Genomic DNA, 17,908 nt, shown 5'->3' on the forward strand with positions numbered 1-17,908 from the left:
TAATACAATGTTTTAGGGGATGATAGACTCTCATTACAATTCATTGGCTACAGTGAGAGCTTCTATGATTTAAAATTATCAATTTAAATCTTGTTAATGTCAATATCCAAAATAACTAAATATAAGCACCTGAGACTTAGAAAATGTATCCTTCAGACAATGGTAAGTACAGAACTAAAAATCTGTAAAACTGAAATCATACTAGAAACTGCTCTGTTTATCCTCCAAAACTCACCCAAGCGGCTTCAAATATTGACCAGAACTGTGTCTGCTCATGTGTTCACTCACTCATTCACTCACTGAAGTGTTGGGATTGAATCCCAGGTGAAAGCTCTACGACCCAGTCATATCCTAAGACCTTTGTTTCTGTTTTGTTTTGTCTTTTGAGGTCTCCTCAAGTTCCTGGGCAGGCCTCAACCTCACTCTGCAGTTCAGGCTCAGTTTGAGTGCCTTTCCTCCTCCTATACTAGCCTCCCTAGTAACCAAAATTATATGTGGACTAATTCACCTGGCCTTGAACATGATTTTATATCATTCCCTATGCATTATAGCTTTAGAAACATACAAATATAAGCCCTAGATTTCATAATCTAAGGAAATACAGGTGACTTTTTGGAAGGCATCCCCAATAAATATTTGAGAGTACCACCAGTGTTGTAAGATGCCGCTTGACCTGAAAATTAATTGCAATGCTGTACTTGCATGCTCAAAGCTGCAGCACAGCCCACTGAAGCTGACAGCCTGACAGCGTGCTGCCCCAAGGCATTGCCCCTGCCTACTGGAACTTCCTCCCTTTCCTTCTGCTGCACAAACCATTCACACTTAAGCCATTTGGTAAAAGCTAATCACCAGGGTGCCCTGTCTTTCTTTATGGATTTCTACCACAGGGATGAGGCCTCTAGATGACACAGCACTCTCTTCCCTCTGATACAAACTAGAACACAGTCACACCATCTCACCCCATGTGCATGGACGCCACACCGCCAGCCTCCTCAGCCTTCTACCACTGCCTCCTTCTGTACCCTGCCATCTTTAACAGGCTCTTTCATATAACCAAGGCGTCATGCTCAGAAAGCATATTTGAGTTACTGGGTAGTTGAAACAATTGTTGCTTGTAAAACCTAGTTTACTTGTGTCTTGATCTAAACATAAATAGAAATTTTATTAATTCTAAGTAGGATTTAAAAATGAAACCAATTTATGTTCTTCACTTTCCATACCACTGTTAAGTATGAATGGGTTGATAAAAACACCCAGCCACATTTACTGTGATTTTTTATGAGACTGGGCAATAATGAGGATACAGTGAGTACTGGAAACAAAATAAGAAAATCTGAGACTGCAATGTGCTTCCTTGTATGGCCTGAAATACTGAAAACACCACCACCAGGAAATCTACTTCAGTTCCTTGCTAAGTGCTTCCTGTAACATTAGAGGTGGGGTGAAGGAGACAAAACTCCCTACTGGGTGTTCCCTGCAACAGCAGAAGTGGGGTGCAGGAGTAGGAAAGCAAGCAGTTTAGATAAAATGATAAAATTACCCAACAGACAGATCAGAAAAACCACTGGGTACAAGATAAGCTTTCCATTAATATAGACTTCAACATACATCTACACGGGATTTTTGATACCTTTGGATTTTTCATATCAAGATGAAAGTGTCAACTGCCATATGCTGTGGTTCTTTGTTCTTAAAAAACACACACACATCTGACACTATAGGTTGTCCTATCATCTGGAGCAACCCGTTCCAGAAAACAACTTTTATACCAGTGCGTGACTGCTATTAATGTGGCAGTCTTGAAGGCAAAGTGACTTGAGAGGCAAATGGGAGGACCCAAGCTGCAAAGGGACAGACATGTTCAAAAGGGCAGGGCAGTCTTCCCTTTCAATTTGCTTAAGTTGCCTGCCTTCTGTAGCGCCATAGCTGCATAAACCACAAAGTAAATACAAGAAACATAACACACATTCCTAAATCCTGCCTGACTCCATTAGAGACAGAGAAACCCTATTTAACATGGAGATCGTCTACCATAAACTGGTTCTTAAGATTCACTGAGAAGGGGGATAGGATAGCCGATCTGGTGAGGTCACGGGTATGTGCCTGAGTCCCGGGGAGCAGGGTCAGGCTATGAATGCTAGGGAGCTTTGCAGTGGAGTGAGGTCTACAGAGAGTTTAAAATCAACGATGAAGAAAGAGGACAAACTGTAGTCTCAAAACACTAGCATTTGTATTAATAATAGCAACTCGCTGCTAGCATGGCATGGAGATTAAAGAAATTCCAGGTTCTAAAATCAGTGGACAGTAGCCCCATGTTGATGGTGAGGAACAGGTGTGTCAGGGGAAAAAAGCAGCGTCACATAACCCTGGCTACCTTGAAAAGGCACACTGAAAGTTCTTAATCAAGCTGACTACACTAAAAACAACAGACAGAAGGCCTTTTGGGGGTTTTCAGATGGCAGAGAATAGTTCATTATGAATTCCATATGCTTATAAAAATTAGCAGATAACTCATGCAAATTTCAAGCAGGTTGGCGGAAACGTGGAGTTTGTAGCCATAACACCTGGGTGGAGGCCTAAAGCCTGCTGGCTGTGCTTCTGGGTGACTTCAGGTAGGGGATCCAGCTAGACTTCAGCTACCTTAAGTCAGGATCACAAGAGATGACCATTAGCCTCTGCAGTCCCAGAAAAGGAGACAAGTACTCTTCCCACTGGGGAGAAGTTGACGGTACGTATTTCATTTATAAAGGAGTTCTATTATTTAAAGAGCCTATTACTATGTTTTAATTTACTACCCTATCTAAAGTTTATGTAGTCTCACCAAGCACCACCCTAAACACTTCACAAATGACTCATTTAATGAGTCCCTCGTAAGCTTGTGAGGAATGCATTATTACACTTCAGAGATAAGGAGGCTGAGTTTATAACTTGCCATGTCTGCATAGCTATTAAGACAGAGCTAGAATTAGCATGCAGGCAACCCAGCTCCAAGATCCGTGTGTATTACAAAGTGATGGCAGCTACCTGCGAGCAGCTTGTTGCCTTAAAGACACTGTTATGGTGTTGTGAGGAGTTCCTAACATGTGTTATGACAGGTAAGTGATGCAGGAATTTGTAAGATACATGGTAAGTGTCATATGGTACCTTCCAAATAAGGACACTTTCATATCGCTAGGAAAAATGTTCTAGGACTATTAATCAGAGGTTAAAAACTTAACCAATGGGCTGCACATTAAATATGCTAACTTGACAAATTTTAGGTTATGTATGTGTTAACACAATTTTAAAGGGGATTTTAAAACATGACAACTTTTGTGTATGCAGTTTTAAGTATGTTATATACTCAGATTTCAAGTTCTAATATTTTTAATTTTATGAAACTGAATTAAGCAAGAAAGAAATTATTTTACACATCAATCCCAGTTCCCTCCCCAAGAAAAAATAAATATATATATGTAAAGAAAAAAGAAAGAAATTATTAACATTGCTATGCAAACTGATAATAAAGTAGCAGTAATATATTAATGAAGGAAGCAGAAAGAAAACACTGGGCCAGTAGGTAATTTTTTAATTATATTTTTTATGAATGTTTTGTCTGCATGTTCCTATGCACCACATGCAGCCTACTGCCCACAGGGGTCAGAAGGTGTTGGACACCCTGAAACTGGAGTCATGGATGGTTGTGAGCCACCATGTGGATGCTGGGAATGGAGCCTGGATGCTTTGGAAGAACAAGTGCTCCTTTTTGCTGAACCGCCATCTCTAAACCCACCCCCAGGAGGTGATGTTCGAAGCTGGTGCCTGGCTAACCTGCTGCTCTCTCCTGCTGCTATAGAGGCTGAATGGCTGGCAAGAAGGCTGGGAAGAATTGTGAGACATGGCAAGGTCGAAATGAATCCTGAGAATGAGTGTGTGCTCGTTTGCTCTGAGCCTTTAAGAGTCAGAACTGGCCTTATGTGTCTAAAGCAGCAGTGCTAATGTATAGTGGGTAGCAAGGTCTCAGCCTAAAGCAACAGTAACACACATGGCCGCTGTTTGCTAACCTGCACCTGCTTGGCTCTTTAGAAACAATGTATTTATTCTGGACAAACACCAGGAAGAGCCTTCAGTCTTTTATCAGGGATCATGATGCTTACTACGGTGTTTTCATCCATGACTTTACTACTTGGTGGCAGTCCCCTTCTACTTCTAATTGTTGAGTGTTTTTATCATCAGGGGTGTGGAACCTTGCCAAATGCATTTCTGCACCAACTGAAGTTATGTTTCCCCTTCATCCTGTTAATTTTGTACACTGCCCTGATGACATATGTGGATACTTCTTTGCATTCTGGAATAAACCCTGCTCGGGTATAATGAATAATTCTGGCAAATGTTTCCCAGAAAGCCTGATGAGAAGGCAGTAGTAAACTACATGGCACAGCATGAAGATGCATGCTTCTGTGCCATCCCCATCTCTTTATCTATCTAGCTGTTTTCTTTATGAGTAATATGAAAACTTTATGTAAAACCCTGAGAGAAATGTCTCACATGTTACGAACACTTGCTGCCCAGATGGCAGCTCATAACAGTCCTTAACTCTAGTCCCAGGGTTCCAGGTCACTCTGCTGGCCTCTGTGGGTACAAGGTACCCAGACTGTGCCTTATATACATGCACATACAACACCTGTAAACATAAAATAAAAATAAATATTTTTTTAAAAAATCTGAAATTTGAATTTGCAACAGTCTATCTCCAGCAATACACAAAAGAGTTTGTCATATAAGAGCAGAATTTGAGGAACTTGATTTTGGAACTTAAAGTGACCTACAAAAGGCATCCTCACTCTATCTACAAAGGAGCAAGTGAAGAAAAAGATAGGGATAGAGCAGTAAGGAAGGAAACAGAGCCCTAAACCACAGCCAAGGAAAGAACCGCAGAGCCTATGGGATCTAGCAAGTCATCCACACAGATCCCAGCTAGGGAATTCGGAGAGGGAGAAGAGAAGCAAATACCCTTCCCAGCCTCACTCACTCACTCTGGTCTTCACACTGTCGGTTTGCGTGAGCACCTCTGAACCCCTGATCTTTGCGCAAGGACCTCTGCTGAAGCTTTAGCAGGTTAAAAACAAAAGCACATGGCTCTTGATTCCAGAACTTGGCTATCTTCTCTATCAGACTTTCCCCCTGCCCAGGAGATTGATAGTGAATTGATCATCACAGAGTTTCAGCACTGAGGATAATATGTATTCAGATAATTTATAATACACTTTGACTTTCGTGCTTACAAATGAATATAATTTTTTAAAGAAATGTCTTAGTCTTTACTTGCCACACTGGCTACAGAGTCTACAGCCAGCTAGGTTTGTGAGCAGCTAAGACAACACACAATCCTTGCTTTTGTCTATGGTTACCAGCAGACCTATCTAGGAATAAATACATCCAAAGGAGAGAGCAGAGAAGGGGCTTCAGAGTGAGGGTACACATTTACACTCAAACGGGATTTCCTTCTAACTGCTTTCAAACTGAATTATACAAAAAACACTACACATGCCAAAGGTAAAGTAAAACCCATTTAAAACAATCTGAAATTGCCACCGATTTAATTTTACTGAGATTGGATTACATGATTTATCTGAACATATACTAAGGTATAGATCTGAATATGTCCTTCTCACTATTTAAAAAAAAAGTCAAAACCAAGTCAAAGGTATCTATATTTACGATGCCTACTTTTAACAGGTTTTTAATGACAGCACGGTTTGTAGATAATGGCTTCAGTGTCGGGTGTAAGCACAGATAGCCGAGCTGGCTTATGTTCACCTACCGCTATTCCTTGGAAACAAGTCCAACTCACCTCTCATCCCTAGCCTGAGAATCCAATCTATAAATTCACTGTAACATGCAAATTAAAGTTTAAAAAGAGTGCAATGACAGCAATGAAGTCAGTGTAATGAAATACTCCATTTGAAATTTGAAAAGCTTGGTGTATTCCGCAATTAATTTACAGTCTCGGGAGAATTTAAAGGATGACAGTCTTAGAAACAATTTTAAAAGTGCATTCGTTAGTTGATTTTTACTATTGGAAAATCTTTAAAACTCCCACAGCTATTTTATATACACAATTTCTTTTAGAAAAACCATGTTTCAATTTAAGAGCATACTATGCATTATTTTACTTCTATAAATCCAAATGTGAATGATTGTTTTAAAATCTGAGACAAAAATTGACAACAGGCAGAAGGAACTGCAGAAAGTTACTGTACCTACCTTTAATGAGAGACTATAATGCGCAACAAATGTTGCACTTATCCACGCTGTTGAGTGGGGGTCACCCAGAAATTCTATGTGATACTTTTCAACATTTCCATCCTGGTCATACTTCACGTATTTCCCTTTGAAAGGATCAGGACAAAGTATCCCTGGCCAACTTTCAAAAAACAAATGTTAAAATAAGTTTCATTCTTTTAAAAAAGTAACTCATTGATACATTTGCCACAATCAAATATTGAACTTGTTTCTTTGAATTTTAACAACTTCTACAAACATAGATTTATTCCTACTTACACCTTTCAAAGATAATAAGCAAGTAATAAATTGTATCTTTGTGTCAATAAAATGTTTTGATGCTGTCACAGAGAAGATGAAAAAGAATTATAAAATACATGATATCCAGAATCCATATAAAATGTTTGGACACCACCAGCAGGCAAAAGGGGGTGCATGATGGTGAATGATGCATCAAATTCTCTGCAGAATGAATTAACTCTAGCCACAAAAGAAAATGGTTAGTTATCAAAATGTTAACCACAGATAACAGCTTCTACCAAAGTGAGAGAAAGCTATGTAGATGAATGGATCTAAGATAGATAGATAGATAGATAGATAGATAGATAGATAGATAGATACTATATGCAATAAGTAGATGAGAGATACATAGATGATAGGTAATAGGTGATAGGTAGATGATAAGTGATAGAAGATAGATAATATGCCAGATAGACACAGAAGGCAACTTATAGATATATGATTAATTTTAGATAATAAAATTTAGATAATAAATGACAGAGAGATACAAAGCAATAAAAGCCTAAAGATAAGTGATAGGTGATAAATTATAGATAGATGAGAGATACATAGCTATAGGCAAATAGCTAACAGTTAGATAAATAGGTGACAGGCAGGAAAGCAACTCAAAGCTCATACAGTGACAGCACTGTGGAGTAAAGCACAGGAAAGGCAGGTTCAGCTCCGCTGTTCCAAACTGTTCTTCCCCTCTATCTGCTCAACTGACAAGTCACTAAAATACATATATACCTGTAAAGAAACTTTGGATGTTTGGGAGCTGGACAGATGACTCATTGCTTGAGAGCACTGACTGCTCTTCTAGAGGATTTGGGTTCAGTTCCCAGCACCCACACAGTAGCTTACAAGCATCTGTTGGAACTCCAGTTCCAGAGCATCTGAAGCCCTCTTCTGGCTTCCACGGGCACCAGACACACAAGTGGTGCACAGACAAAACACCCACACACAAAAAGTAAAATTTGAATGTGATGTTTATTTTGACATAAATCTCTATAGACCTCATTTTCTCCTTTGGCCATTCAGTTCCCACTTACACAGCTTTCAATTTTTCTACTTTCTGTCTTTTAATCATGACTTTTAAATTGTGTGTGTGTGTGTGTGTGTGTGTGCACGCATGCATGTGTGTATGTGTGTGTGTGTGTGCACGCGTGTATGTGTGTATGTGTGTATGTTGTATGTGTGAGAGTGTGTGTCTGTGTGTGCGTGGTGTGTGTGTGCGTGTGTGTGCGTGTGAGTGAGTAGGTGAAAGAGCAGTATGTACTCTTAATTGCTAAGCCATCTCTCCTTGACAACACGGCTAAGCAAAGGCTGAAAACAATATCCCATCTGGAGTACAAGCCAGGAAGTAGAGAGCAGGCCCTGAAAACTGCTGATGTCAGCAGACCCACGCCTGCTCTACTTGATGTAGTCACTTCTATACTAAAAGGAAGCTGAAACAACCAAAAGACTTACAGGTCACAACCATCTTAAAATTCCCTGATTGTGAATATAAATAAAAACAAAGTTAGGTATGGAATGGTGGCACAGGCCTTCAATCTCAGCACTCACAAGGCAGACACGTGTATTTCTGTGAGGTTGAGGCCAGTGTGATCTACATTTAGATCCAAGCCAGACTGGCTACATTAGTGAGAGCCTATCTAAAAAGAAAATTTAGCACTAAGAAAAGTAATGCATTTGCTCAATATTTACCAGGAAGTAGATGTTTGTCTCAGCAAGGCTACTTTTTGGCCTTCAAATAAAACATACTAATTACTGCTATGTGTCCTATTTATTTTGTGTATTAAATCAACACTTTCTTACATATTTCATGTTACCTTATATAAATTGTCTGTCTTAGAAAAACTATACCTCTGAAATTAAAATGATTATTTTGTATTCAAGTGGCAAAATGTAAATTGTTAGCTTGAAGTGCTGTGTTAGGATCTAATCTATACTTTATCCATAGTAAAAGTTTTATATACATACACATTTATTTTGTTTTCCTCTATGGCCTCAAATGATCCTCCTGGCTTATTCTCTAGAGTGCTGGGATTACAGGTGTACCAGCATGCCCGAGTCTAATTAAATTTTACCAACATTTCAACATCTGGCCTGAAACTCTAGAATTAAAGCAGGAAGGAAAGGCAAAAAAATCAAGTAAGGACCCCGTGATAAAGAATGACGGCAGAAGTCTGACAAAAGTTCACAGCTCTAGACTGTGTACATCTAACACTATAGTGCTGAAAGCTGTCCACCCGTCCAGTCTGTGCATCAGCAGCCCTGTAAAGTGGGAAAGCTAATAGCAGTCAAGTGAAGAGAGTCCTGCTCTCACTCTGCCTTTTACCTGGAAACAGGCTTTCTGAAGGCATCTACTTCTTGCTATGGTTCCTAACATGTTATTAAATTCAAATAAATTTGTGATTCATACATTTTTGTTTCAGGGAAGTTAAAAGTATGTATGTCATCATCATAAGGCTGAGATGTGTCCTGACAAATTTAGATGTTGGAAACCTAATTTCCAGTATCTCAGAAGGTGTTCAGAGAAGGGCCTTTAAAGAAATAACTGAGAAAGCAGACGAGGTGCCATATGTATGCGCTCCCTGCACTCAGGAGGCAAGGCAGAAGGATTGGAGCCCAAGAGCAGCTGAACTACATGGGAGCTTGTCTCAAAATGACAAGAAGTACTCAGATAAAACTGAACACATTCGGATAGGCTCCATGTCCTAGAAGACCTGCCTCATGGGACGAGAGCAGAACAGACATGTGGAGGGAAGAGTACATGAGGACGTGGCAAGAAAGTGGTCAGCTGTAGTCAAGGAGAGAGCCTTCAAGGAAATCATCCATGAGATACCCTGATCTCAGGACTTGGAGCCTGCTGAAAAGCACATCTGCATATGTAAAGCGGGTAATGCATTCTGCTTGGTTACAGCAGCAGCCAGAGGAAGCCAATGTGACCACGTGTATGAGGGTGACTGGGGCAGGTAAAAAGAAGAATGGTTTAAAATGATCTCCCCTTGTCTATCAAGCTCTGTGTGTGCCTTTTCATAAGTATGAGCTGTGCTGTATGGGAGAAAACACGAGACCAACAGGAAAAGTACTGCTCTCCTGAGAGCTGTTTGCTTTTATTAAAAAAAAAAGACTTAATAAACATTTCTACATTCTGAATCAGTTTCTCTTAAACATTCTTGACTCAACTCATCTGAACCACAGTAACTCTAGATGCTGGCAAGATGGAGTCCCTGACACTAAGAGTAGCCTGTAAAGCCACAGGCTGATAAAGCCCACTTAACCTGTGCTGTCCTGCTAAGCACCTCTGCCAGCAGCAGCCAACTTTGACTTCAGGGTCTAGAGGTCTGTTTAATTAAGATCAGATTTTTTTTACTGTTTCTTGTGGATTAATTCTATCTTAACATGTTACTATTGTAATTTATCTTGTTATTATCATTCTATACATTTGTGCCATTGGATACACAATGAAAGTATATTTCAGTTTCTTAATTTGAAATTTAAATTTGTGCTCAACTTAGCTCATAAAGAAGAACATAAATGATACACAGTCAAATGCATTCTATTCTCTGAAGAATGGGAGATGCAGCTGTTTTTCAGGCATGTCAATAACAACAATCACAAATTAGAGATAATTTAGGGACTTGAATAAATATATTTCATGTAAAATTTTAAGTTCTTTGTCTCAGTTACTAATTCCTACTGAAATTTTCTGGTTTTCAGATATATTGATTGGTAAAAGCAAATTCATTTCTTGAATTACAGTTATCGAAACATCAAATTTCCCATTTGGAAATTGCTTTCAAAATGCATTTTTAACTCTGCTTTCAAAATGTTTGCTTTAGAGATAAAAAAAATGATAGAAAACTATAAATCCCTTTATGATAATTTCAGTAAATGTTCATATTATGTGTCTGTTAAAATATTGGATCTTATATAACCAATTAATGCCCATGTTAATTATAATGTGGGAGGGAACAATAATGTCTACAATAATGTCACTTTGATTCCTAGAAAAGCCTTCACGAAAAAGGGCACAGATGTCATAAATGTGACAAGGCAGTAAGTGTATGTGTTAGGGCCGTCATGACAACTATCACAGATTTGCCAGAAGAAGCGAGAGAACTTTACTCTGCAGCCCCATAGGCGAGTACTCCAGACTGAAGTGGGAACAGTTTGTCTCTTCTGGTCTCTCCCAGGCTGGCAGACGCCAGCCAACTTTCTAGGGTTATTTTCTGTCTTTCTGTTTTGCACATGCATGCCCAATCCAAGTCTTAAAAGAACACCAGCTAAATAGAATTAAGGCATCCCCAATGGGTCTCATTTGTAATTAATCACTTCTTTAAAGGTCCTACATCTAAATATAGTCACATTCTGAGTTATTAGGAGTTTTGGCAGCATTTAACATATGAATGTTAAGGTTTCATAACTTATCAAAACATAGTGAGTGCTGCTTAAATCTACATATTGACTTGAAGGTCTATTGCACATACACACATATCAGAACAGGCTTCTCATAGCCTCTCTTTTATGGTCAAGCCCTTATTATCTTCATAGACAACAAGATAACAAGTCAATATACCTTAGTTTTCTAATGTAAAAGTTTACAAAACGAGTAAAAGTTTCTGAAAGGGTAGTATTGGTGGCAGCACTTACTCAGAATCCTGTACGGTTCCATCAGAAAGACACTTGCCATACAACAGTCATGAAGAAGCTGAGTGACAGACAGGCTACTGTACACACACCAAAACAGGGTCAATACCCTCCACTCCCTAGGGACCTGGCAGTATTGGTATTTGTGAGACAAAACAAGGGTGAGTGGGAAATGCACACAGATCATCTGACAAATTTGAGAAATGAAAACTTCTACGTGGTGGCAAGCTTCTGGAGAGTCCCGCAGGCTGAGCTGAAGGCAACAGGCAAAACTGCAAGGTGGCAGGGAACGATGCTGAACATGTTGGAGTATGGGGAACCCTGGGAACACCAAAATTTATCATAGATAATGTCCAAGATAATGTCCAGAGCTAACTTGATAAAAGCCAACTTCTGGGAGAAGAGTAAAGTCAAAGAGGACAGAGTCAGCGAGAAGAAAGGAGCCTGTCTATAAGGCAGGAGAAACAGAGACAATAAGAACCAATCCACAGGGTCTCCCTCTGCTCTCCAGGGTCCAGGGAGAAGAAATCCACCGCTCCTCTTGTCACATCCTGGAGTCCAATAGCCAGGAACCACCAGAGAAGAGATCCATTGTCTGGGAGTAGTGGGCAGCTACTGAAAACAAGGAGCAGCCAGGGGTTGGGGACCCTGGGGACACTCTGCCATGGTCAGGCTGAGTTAGAGATGTCCACAAGAGGTTCCTTAGGAGACTGAGGAGGTTGGACCCAAACTGATGAGAAGTTTTGGCAGCAAGGAGCAGCAACTGTGAGAGCAGTGTTTGGTGGCCTCTCTGTGGTGACACACAAACACCTCTGTTATCTGGGATTGCCTGGCCTCCAGGCCTGAGGCTTGCTGCTAGGTAGGACTGAGAGCTCTGAGCCAAGGTCAGGCAGAATCCACAGCAACAAAATTTACTTCTCAGCCTCCTCCATCCCCACAGGATCACAAAAAAAGCTAATCCTTATATGAATGAGTACATACCATGTTCCTCTTTTTTGTGAATGTGTTACCTCATTCAGGATGGTTTCTTCCAGTTCCATCCACTTGCCTGCGAATTTCAAGATTCCATTTTTTTTTTTTTTTTTTTTTTTTTTTTTTTTTTGCAGAGTAGTAGTCCATTGTGTAGATGTGCCACATCTTCTTTATCCATTCTTCAGTTGACAGGCACGTAGGTTGCTTCCAGGTTCTTGCTATTACAAATAATGCTGCTATGAACATAGGTGAGTGCATGTCTTTGTTGCATGGATATGGATCATTTGGGTGTATGCCTAAGAGGGGGATTGCCAGATCCTGTGGTAAACTAATTCCCATTTTCCTGAGGAATCACCATACTGATCTCCAAAATGGCTGTAAGAGTTTGCACTCCCACCAGCAGTGGAGGAGTGTTCCCCTTTCTCCACATCCTCTCCAACATGAGTTGTCATTGGTCTTTCTAATTTTAACCATTCTGGCAGGAGTAAGATGGTATCTTAAAGTTTTTTTAATTTGCATTTCCCTGATAGCTAAGGATGTTGAGCACTTTCTTAAGTGTCTTTCAGCCTTTTTGATTTCCTCTTTTGAGAATTCTTTCTTCAGTTCTGTATCCCATTTTTTAATAAGGTTACTTGGTGTTTTGTTGACTAGTTTCTTGAGTTCTTTGTATATTTTGGAGATCAGCCCTTTGTCAGATGTAGGATTGGTGAAAATCTTTTCCCAGTCTGTGGGCTGCCAATTGGTCTTGTCCACTGTGTCCTTTGCCTTACAGAAGCTTCTCAGTTTGAGGAAATCCCATTTATTAATTGTTGATCTCAGTGTCTGTGCTCCTGGAGTCATGCTCCTGGAGTTATGTTCAGGAAACAGTCTCCTATACCAATTTGTTCAAGGGTACCGCCTACTTTCTCTTCTAAGAGGTTCAGTGTGGATGGATTTATTTTGAGGTCTTTGATCCATTTGGACTTGAGTTTTCTGCGTGGCAATAGAAATGGATCTATCTACAGTCTTCTACACATCATCATCCAATTGTGCCAGCACCATTTGTTGAAGCTGCTTTCCTCCCCCCCCCCATTGTATTCTTTTAGCTGTTTTGTCGAAAATCAGGTGTTCATAGGTGTGTGCGTTAATATCAGGATTTTCGGTTCGATTCCATAGGTCTACCTGTCTATTTTTGTACCAATACCAGGCTGTTTTCAAAACTATAGCTCTGGAGTAGAGCTTAAAGTCAGGGATGGTAATGCCTTCTGAAGTTCTTTTATTGTACAGGGTTGTTTTGGCTATCCTGGGTCTTTTGTTTTTCCATATAAAGTTGATTCTTATCTTTTTGAGGTCAGTGAAGAATTGTGCTGGGATTGTAATGGGGATTGCATTGACTCTGCAGATTGCTTTTGGCAAGATTGCCACTTTTACTATATTTATCCTACTATCCAAGAACATGGGAGATCTTTCCATTTTCTGATATCTTCTTTAATTTATTTCTTTAAAGCCACAAAGTTCTTATTATATAGGTCTTTCACTTGTTTGGTAAGCATTACCCCAAGATACTTTATGTTGTTTGGGGCTATCATAAAGGATGATGTTTCTCTGATTTCTTTCTCAGCCTCTTTGTCATCTGAATATAGTAGGGCTACTATTTTTTTTTTTAGTTTATCTTGTATCCTGCTAGTTTGCTGAAGGTGTTTATCAGCTGTAGGAGTTCCCTGGTAGACTTTATTGGGTCGCTTACATATCGTCTGCAAATAGAGACAGTTTGACTTGTTCCTTTCCAATTTGGATCCCCTTGATCTCCTTTTGTTGTCTTATAGCTGTAGCTAGAACTTCCAGTACGATATTGAAGAGATATGGAGAGAGAGGGCAGCCTTGTCTTGTTCCTGATTTTAGAAGAATTGCCTCAAGCTTCTCTCCATTCAGTTTGATGTTGGCTGTTGGTTTACTGTATATTGCTCTTATTATGTTTAGGTATGTTCCTGTTATCCCTGATCTCTCCAAGACCTTTATCATGAAAGGGTGTTGAATTTTGTTGAAGGCTTTTTCAGCATCTAGGGAGATGATCGTATGGTTTTTCTTTTTCTGTTTGTTTATATGGTGGATATATACGTTGATAGATTTTCATATGTTAAACCTGCAACACAGGGATGAAGCCTACTTGGTCATGGTGGATGGTTTCTCTGATGTATTCTTGAATTCGGTTTGCCAGTATTTTATTGAGTATTTTTGCATCAATGTTTAGCAGGGATATTGGTCTGTAGTTTTCTTTCTTAGTTGTGTCTTTGTGAGGCTTGGGTACCAAGGTGATTGTGGCCTCGTAGAAAGAGTTTGGTTGATTTTAGACCTAGAGCAAAGGATCACTAGCCTATAATTCACACCACCAGAGGAACCAGGATACAAGGTGTATTCTAAGAGATTCATATAAGGTCCCTCATAAAAGGGGAAAGCGACAAATCCCCCAGAGCACATGGGAAGGTGGGGCAATGAATGGAGAGAGAAGTAGGAGAAAGAGAAGGGGAAGAGAGGAAGGCACGTGCAACTAGGAAGATTGAGTCGGGGTAGGAATAGAAGACAGAAGAGAGAGAGAGAGGGAGAGAGAGAACATAAAAGAGGGAGCCATTATTGGTTGGAAGAGAAAACTGAACCTAAAGAAAGGTCTAGAGACCTAAAAGACTGACTCCAACTAAAAGTTTGAGCAACAGTGGAAAGGCTACCATAAATGCCCTTCCCTGATAGTGAGATCAACAACTAACTTATCCACCATCATAGAGCCCTCATCTAGTACCTGTTGGAAACAGAAGCAAACACCCTCAACTAAACACTGAGTTGAACTAGAATCCAGATGAAGAAAGAGAGGACAAGTGCAGGTTGCAGAAACACATAGAAACAGCTGACCTGAAGAAGGAGGAGCTAACAGGCCCCCAGACTGATAACTGGGAATCCAGCATGGGACTGACTCAGACCCCCTGAACATGGGTCTCAGCTAGAAGGCCTGAGCAGTCTAAGTGACCTCAGACAGTGGAACCAGGATGTATTCCTGGTGCACAAAAGGACCTTGCGAACACATCCCCCATGAATGGACATTCCCTTAACCTAGAGACAGGAGAGAAGTCCTCGTCCCTACTTCAAATGAGATTTACATGACCCCACCTGAATGGCATAGCCCTACATGTGGAATGGGGGTGGGGGATGGGAGAGGAGGGTGGTAAGGATACATGTGAGGGGGAAGAGAAAGAGGGTGGGAGGGAGGGAGGGAGGAGGAACTGGGATCGACATGTAAAATTAAAAAAATAATAAAGTAAAAAAAAAAAAGAAGAAGAAGAAGAAGAAGGAGAAGAAGAAGAAGAAGAAGAAGAAGAAGAAGAAGAAGCTAATCCAGCCATCTGCCCTAAATGATGTGGCAGATTTTAACAACTCCCCCATAGGAGGCCTCACCCTCACTGGAGAGCAGAAAGGGGATGTGATGGGGGGGTGGCTATGGGAGGATAGAGAGAGGGAACTGGGATTGATATGTAAAAAAAGACTGTTTCTAAATTAAATAAATAAAAAACATAAAGATGTCAAGTTGCTCAACAAAATTAAATATTGTAGATATAATGTACATGTGTGAACTAGAAAAACCTTAAGAGGAGTGAGTAAAGAGTGAAAAAATAATGAAAACCTTTTCAAACTTCAAAAATGAATGCTAAATTGGAAGGAATATAAAAAAAAGAACTCATACCTTCACAGAAATAAAATATGTAGAGGAAAAATATTTAAAATTTTAAAGGGCTAACAAGATGAAAACAGTTCAAGAAAAAGAAATATAAATATAGAAAAGATTACCTAAGTTATAACATAAACTCCTGAAGTAAAAAGCCAAAGCCGTGTGATGGGACAGCACGCCTTTACACTGAGAAAGTTCACCTGAATTCAAGCGTTACACACTGAAAATACACAGTATATGTCTGGAAAGTTCACATGAATTCAAGTGTTACACACTGAACATACACAGTATATATCTGGAAAAATTCAACCCAGAATGCAAAACTCTGGGATATAACAAATCCAGATAAATTTAATGAAAAATGTGTAAGCATCTACAGCATAATTAAGATCCTCAAATGTTTGTCATTTGGAAACACACTTATAAATAATTAATTTCAATGAGAAATTGGCAACTATTTCAAGATGAATAAAACACAATGTTTATCACGGTTCTTGAAAGAAAATTTGTAGCCTTGTTTAAATTAAGATGAAAAGATAAGAAATGAATTAAATTACCTCTCATTTAAGAAAGCAGAAGAGTGAATACAACTCAGATGACAAAGACAGTATCAGAGATTGACAATTAAGGGACCATTGGGACGGCCCTTGGAACAGGCCTGATGACATGAGTTCCATCCCCAGGACCCACATGGTGGAGAAACTGACTGTGGAGATTATACCTGCCAGACACACAGTGTAAACCATGAACTCTGGAGATAACTGGGATGTGTCAATATAGGTCAACTGATTTAACAAATCACATTGTATGGGGTATAATGGAGGACGGGTGAGTTCTGAGTGAACAAAAGACATATGGAAATGTACTTAGACCCAATTATTGTGAACTCAAGGCTACTCTAAACATGAAAATCTGTTTTGTAAAATCATAAATAATTCTGGATGAAAAGTTAGAAACAAGCAAAGCCACTCCAAATGCAAACAACACAAAGCACAGGGCTGAGAGTATAGCTTGGCAATAGTGTTAGCTTAGCAAGTTCGAAACTCTTAGTATTTGATTCACTGCAACACACACACACACATCTACACAGACCCACAAACCCACATGAAAATAAGTAAATGTAATAAAAATTTAAATATATCAGTAATTAAGTAATAATTAATTAATAATGAATAGACAATAAATAAATCCCTTACCTTGGCCAATTCTGTAATTTCACCAAAACCAGGCTTCCCAGAGGAAGCTGTGAATAGACGAACTTATACCCGCTTTCAAGGAACAGAGACTCTGCAGGAAAATCCTCTTCAGACGCTGAGCAGCTGTTGTGGCTGGAGTCAGCATTCATGAAGCAATACCACGGCTGGCTGTGCTCCACCCTGGCCGCAGCTTCCGGAGGCAGCAACCTCCACTTCAAGCAGCTTTCATTCTCACACTGGACCCACGTTCTGTTCACAAACTCACTGCTTTCCAGGGCTGGGTCCATTGAGCTGCTATTGACCACTCCACTAGATTGGTTTTTTTCTTTTCTTTTTCTTTTTTTCCTCAGAAGTGAATTGAATCTGAAAAATAAAAATAATACAGATTCAAGAATACGAGATCCAATTTAAATCACAACAAAAAGTTGGTATATTTTCTGCCCACTCCTGTGCTCCTGACACAAAAAACTTGCATCTTGACATGTGGTGCTCTGTTGAGCCACAGCAATAACACAGCAGCCATGTAAATTACCCTTACAACAAGTGCTCTGAGATTAAAAATAGGACAAATCTATCGTATGATGAGAGTCTAGCTCAGCAATGCCTATTACTGACACTATGCACAAGATATTGCTTTTTGCTTGAGATAAATATACGCTATAGCTCAGGCTGGCCTCAAACTCTCCACCCTTTTGCCCAAGCATCCTGGATGCTAGGATGAGCATAAAACACACAGAGCTACCGGGTGTCGGCGCCTTATGCACACAGCTCATGTTATACCCATTTTTCCAAGGAAACTGAAGCTAAGAAAAGCATGATTAAGCCTCAGGCACAGTACCCTGTAGAG

At 39.8% G+C, this 17,908-nt stretch overlaps 1 protein-coding gene across 1 annotated transcript in view; it reads right to left on the reverse strand.

Annotated features, from left to right (window-relative positions):
- Zcwpw2 (zinc finger CW-type and PWWP domain containing 2) overlaps window positions 1–17,421 on the reverse strand; it is an 84,266-nt gene extending 66,845 nt beyond the window's left edge. The window contains exons 1-2 of the mRNA XM_051173590.1: window positions 17,062–17,421; window positions 6,247–6,406 (exon numbers count right to left, since the gene is read on the reverse strand). Of these exons, the coding sequence (XP_051029547.1) occupies window positions 6,247–6,406; window positions 17,062–17,348 (447 nt within the window). The 5' untranslated portion in view covers window positions 17,349–17,421. The remainder of the gene's footprint in view (window positions 1–6,246; window positions 6,407–17,061) is intronic.
- Window positions 17,422–17,908: the final 487 nt, after the last annotated feature.

Source organism: Phodopus roborovskii, unplaced genomic scaffold (genome assembly GCF_943737965.1).
Source record: "Phodopus roborovskii unplaced genomic scaffold, PHOROB, whole genome shotgun sequence".
Classification (NCBI taxonomy): Eukaryota; Metazoa; Chordata; class Mammalia; order Rodentia; family Cricetidae; genus Phodopus; species Phodopus roborovskii.